Source organism: Chaetura pelagica, unplaced genomic scaffold (assembly GCF_000747805.2).
Source record: "Chaetura pelagica isolate M959 unplaced genomic scaffold, ChaPel_1.0 scaffold477, whole genome shotgun sequence".
In the NCBI taxonomy this organism is placed as follows: Eukaryota; Metazoa; Chordata; class Aves; order Apodiformes; family Apodidae; genus Chaetura; species Chaetura pelagica.
In genome coordinates, this window is record NW_009953956.1 from 1,104,609 (window position 1) to 1,109,771 (window position 5,163).

A 5,163-nucleotide genomic window follows, 5' to 3' on the forward strand; every position below is an offset into this window, starting at 1 on the left:
GGGTAAGGCCTCAGACTGGGTGCCCTGGAGACAGAGTAGAAGACAGAAATGTCAATTGCCACTTGTTCTGTTAGACCTGATTCATCCAAACCTGAAGTGAGAATATCTTGACTGTACCTAAATCTCCATGTGCACTTTCTGCATGCAAATCAGAGTTGTGGTGTGTGCAAATGCATCCTGGATAGCTGGAAAAAATAAACTCGCAGAAGTGAGAGCTTGAATCTTTGCTCTGCTCAAATGCCACTTCTGTGTGTCTCAGAGGTGGACAAAGCCCTGGAGACCAGCTCTGGGTTGGTGATGTCTCAATAACTTCTCCTCACCTGACCTCAGTCTGTAGAAACTGCTCTTGGATCCTGTCTCAGGGTCAGGTCCTAAGGACCACAGTCTGCCATAGGTGACTTTTAGGAAGAACTGGAAATGGGAAGCAGGCTGAAGAATTTTGCTGAGAAAGATCTTACTGTGAGGATTTATAGTACAAACATGAATGCAATACCTGCAGACCCTCAACCCTTGTTTTCTTCCTAGCATTCAGATCAGGTGCAATTGGTTTTGCAAAGTGTCTGGGAGATTTGCTGCCATATGGACTCCTTCCCTTTCCCACCCACTGTGTGAAATGTAGAAATAGAGCTGTCTTCCCCTAGTCCCCTGGGAACTTCTTAGTGTCTTCATCTGGCTGTCCTCTCACCACCTACCTGTTCATGCTGAAGGTGCTGACAGATAAAGGCTCCGGGCACCTCTCATGTCCAGAGCTTATGAGCTAGAAATGGGGCTAAATCCACTGTTTCAATGGGATGTGAGAATGTTAAGCACAGGAGGCACTGAGCAGGCATGGTGGGCAGGGCAGCAGGGACTCCAACAACTCATGACTTTAAGTCAATAATGTACCAAAGGTTACATGGGGAGTCTGGGCTACAAGAACCACATTAAACACAGAAAACATGAACTTTAGTCACAAGGCATTTCTTGTCCCTCATCTTCCACAAATATTGTGAACTCTGTATTAAACTGGAGTGAAACTGAATGCAGGTACAATGAAAGCTGACACTGAACTACTCTGAAGCAGAATCCAACCCCAGGTGCTTCTTACTGCAGCAGAAACATGGGCTAATCCACTTACTGGGGGGAGTTGGAGGTCCTGGATGAGCTGGAATGGGAAGTTCCACTCAAATGAAAGGATTTTCTCTCTGAGTAAGAGGACACATATTGAATATTCATACAGTTTAATACTCTCTTGATGGTTTTTATAAATGAATTGCTTACTGTGGTGATTAAATGAGGCTAATTTATATTTCTCTAGTCCTGTTGGTCCTGAAGAATCCTAAAGTACTTTACCAGGAGCTACAAATGTGTTTTTAAAAGTAATTTAAGAGTCACTGAATTGTATCAACCACTGACACGATCAGCACAAGTACAGTGACAATGCAAAAATATCCAGCCATGGCCTGAGATCAAACTATGAATTTTTGTAGAGAAAGTGCTGAAGCTCTTACATGCCACTGTGTTTTTTTCTGGCCTTAGCTGAAGGCCTCTGTGCTTTCTGCCTTCTGGAATGAAATGCATCTATGTCAGAAGACTGAATGTTCTGGGTGAAGTTGCCATCATTTGTAACAACTCAGGTCTCCCCAAAGACTCACACAGAGTTCCCTTCTGGAGCCCCTACACGTTGCTTTTTCAGTGTAAACACTGAAGGGAACACCATGTTTGAGGCTGCTGAGTCACTGCTGTGCAGACCTAACACTGGGTGGCTGTCAAAAAACCCACCCTCAGCACCTTCATTCTAAGATGAAAAAAAAAGTTGAATGTGATGTTTTTCAACACTCTCTCGCTTGGGTGGTCTGATGTTCCCAGGCTTGGGGAGACTCTGCTGCTTTTGCAGTGCTCCATAGAAACAAACCACAGGATCCCCTCAGACACTGAGCAATTAAATTAAATTTGTTGCAGTAACAAAGAATGCTTTTAGACATTCAACATTTGCTATGTTAATGGAGATGAACAGAATTTATTCATCCTGCTGAAGATTTGGTTGAATAAACTGCTCATAGACTGAGATGTATCTGCATGCAAGAGAAGAAATCAATGTCCAAAGAACTTCAGTTCTAAAAATAAAAAACACTTAAAAACTTGGTGTATGAAAAACTCAGCATATAAAAACAAAAAAGGGGGGGGGAGGGATATTAAGAAAAAGCTTTATAAATTATTATGTATTGTTGTGTGTATTGTAGCTGCTCAGTCTATAAGGTTATTTGAGGAACTTTCTACTTCAAGTGCACTTTCCCTGTTTCCCCCTTGCAGCCAGGCTTTGCAAAGTCTTAATATGATATGTGGGAAGTGGTAAAACAATTCTTGGAACGTATTTTTGAAAGCTTTAGACCTTTGACCATGTTTGCTATGATGATACAGACTTAACAGTGAACCCACTGGAGGGACATTTTGATGGAACACTTGACATGAAAGGGACTGGTGGTTTCAAAATGGCAGCTGAGCTTGTCTTCCTGCCATTTTCCTATTTAACAAGAAGAAAAGGCCAAACAAGGATCAATGAGTCACAGCAAAATCAGTTTTGGTGACATTTTCACTCCTGAACTCTGGTATAAAATGGTCATCTAAGAAAGAACTGAAAGGATATGTGAGGAATTTGGCAGTCTGGCTGCACGTGCATACGTAGACACTCCGGAGTCAGAAATGATCAGGTGAGGACACTGCAGATTGCTGTGTGCACACAGCAAACATACCACTTGGGTGCTGGTGTGGGTGCACGGAGGCTTGCTTGGTTTTGTCTGAATTTTTAAATGATCTCATTTTTTTTCTCTGAAGTCTCTGCAGGTTAAGCTTTGGATTCATTCTTTGGATCTCAATGATATTTGTGTGCTCGGGTTACCCAGTCGTCCATTCCATGGTAAGTCATGTTCCCTACTTACTGGAAGAACAGGGGCTTCATTTCTTTTAAATAGTTATTTTAGTTAGTTAGTTTGCTTGCTTGCTTGCTTGTTTCTTAGTTATTGTTTTTTTATATAAAATAAGTTTGCATTAAACCTATTGGTTAAATATCATTATCTAATTTTCCTGGAGTGTAGCTCAATTTTTGCTTTAGTTACCAATAAAATATGCAAGTCTTTAAAATAATCACATGGGAAATCTAGTGCATATTTACTGTAGAGTGTGGGGAGTTTTTGCTGAAATTGAAATATTGTGTGGAAAAGAGAAAAGCATCGGTCTCCTCTCCCCTTCACCTTCCTTGTCTGTATCAAACAGGTACAAGAAGATATAGATGTGTTAATTAGACTTATTGCTGGCTTGTTTATTAACCAATAGCTTTATTTGCCACTGCTGATGTGGAGGTAAAGGAGAAATTCCTACTTTAAGTTATGGAAAATTATTGCATAGAATTAGTAATACAAATGGGATTGAACTAAGAAGTAATAGAGAACAGCCCATAAAAGCAAAGTGACCAGGTTACTTAAGTAGTGTCAATATCTTTCCCTTTGGGCTCTCGGGCAGGTGACTGGGGCAGTTTGCTGGTCAAACTCTCCACACACCATCTGCACTTTGCCATCGTGGAAGGAGAGATTTTATTTCTAATGATCCTTGATTTCCCTGCCCCTGAGAGTCTCCTTTAGGCTCCCTCTTCCTTTATTGCTGTAAAACCAGCTCTGGGAGCCACGGTTCAGATTTCTTTATTTCCTCTGATGTGTTTGGCATCATTATCTTTCCACGAAGGTGGAAATGGTGGCTACTGGTGCAGCTGTTTATTTTACTGATGTGAAGGTCCCCTTAGCCTTAAGCTACCCATTGCCTCGTTCCTCTGCATGTTTTACTTCTGTAAATGCTGAATCATCTTTCATTTCTGCTCACGGATAGTTTAGACACAGCTTGATCTGCCCGTCCACATTTTTTAGGGGGTCTCTTTATGACAACGATATCATAGGTAAAAAGAGTTTAATTAATTCAATGAATACCTTGCATGTCAAAATAACACCCCTTTATCCAGCAGTCTGTGTCCCTGTGTAGGTTGTGAGACAGCAGCTAAAAATTCAAAGGGGGATTTCTCTTTCTTGCAGAAAGTATTTCTTCTTGTTAGGGAGAAACTTCAGGCTGGGGAAAAAAAATCCTGGTCATCAACCTTTTATAGGCACAGAATGGAAAAAATGCCAAATACCAAACAGTACTAATGAAAGTAACAGCACACTGAGTTAAAACTAATTCCAGTGAAGCTGATGGCAGTTTTACCATCAGTTCCAGCCAGGGCAGGTGCTTGGCTTTGCCCTTGGCCCTTGGCTTTGCATGCAAATATTGCCCAGGCAAGAATGATGCATGGCCAGTTTTGGCAGGATGGCAGAATATTCCTTTTAGATAGAGAATCAGGAAGCTGGTAAATCAGAATGTGAGGAAAGATGCACAGAACAGCTGTAGATGTGATGAGTTTCCTCCTAAATTCAATGTTATTTTAAATGCAACTTAAATTTGTAAAACCTTTTGGTGTCGTTTACATGTTTATCCTGTCAAGTGCAGGGAAGAGAAATGTGTGCATAAAGCTATCTGCATTTAAATCCAGGCTTTTCAGCATTCCCATTGCTGTGTTATATTATTAAACTTAGCCTTAACTACTACCATAAGTAGTCATAACTACTAGAAAGCTTCCTCCCCCAAATTTCTGCTTTGCAGGTATTTTTATTCTCTCCTGCCTGTCATTTAAACTCGATTACTTTAGTCAAGTCACAAGATGCTGTCTCATTGTGAGCTGAAAAAAAATCTCACTTTACAGCAATAAACATGTGTGCTGCTCTAAGGAAGTGGTGTCACATGTCACACCTGGTCACCATCAGGGAAAACAATTCATTTCGTGCCCTAAACATATGAATATTTTACACCTGAAGTATCACAGTTGAGTTTGATAGAAAGCTATGAAAATACCTGATTTTTAAGATGACAAAACCTTAGCAAGTAACAGTTTGTCCTTGCCATTCTAAGCATAAATTTGGGTTGTGTTTCTGCTTTGCTTTTTGTACTGAGGAAGTCCTGGCAAATACACAAATTCATAATTCTACCTTTTTTTCTCTCTCTCTCTTTTCTCTTTTATTATTTTTTTTTCTCTTCAGAGCAGCAATCCTTTTTATTTGAATTGCCAGCTGTATGGAAAAGCTGATTACTGCCTCGTCCTGCTGA

At 40.6% G+C, this 5,163-nt stretch overlaps 1 protein-coding gene across 1 annotated transcript in view; it reads left to right on the forward strand.

Annotated features, from left to right (window-relative positions):
• Positions 1 to 2,682: 2,682 nt before the first annotated feature.
• The window catches only part of NPS (neuropeptide S), a 2,729-nt gene continuing 248 nt past the window's right edge, over positions 2,683 to 5,163 (forward strand). The window contains exons 1-3 of the mRNA XM_010001880.1: positions 2,683 to 2,690; positions 2,815 to 2,896; positions 5,097 to 5,163. Of these exons, the coding sequence (XP_010000182.1) occupies positions 2,683 to 2,690; positions 2,815 to 2,896; positions 5,097 to 5,163 (157 nt within the window). The remainder of the gene's footprint in view (positions 2,691 to 2,814; positions 2,897 to 5,096) is intronic.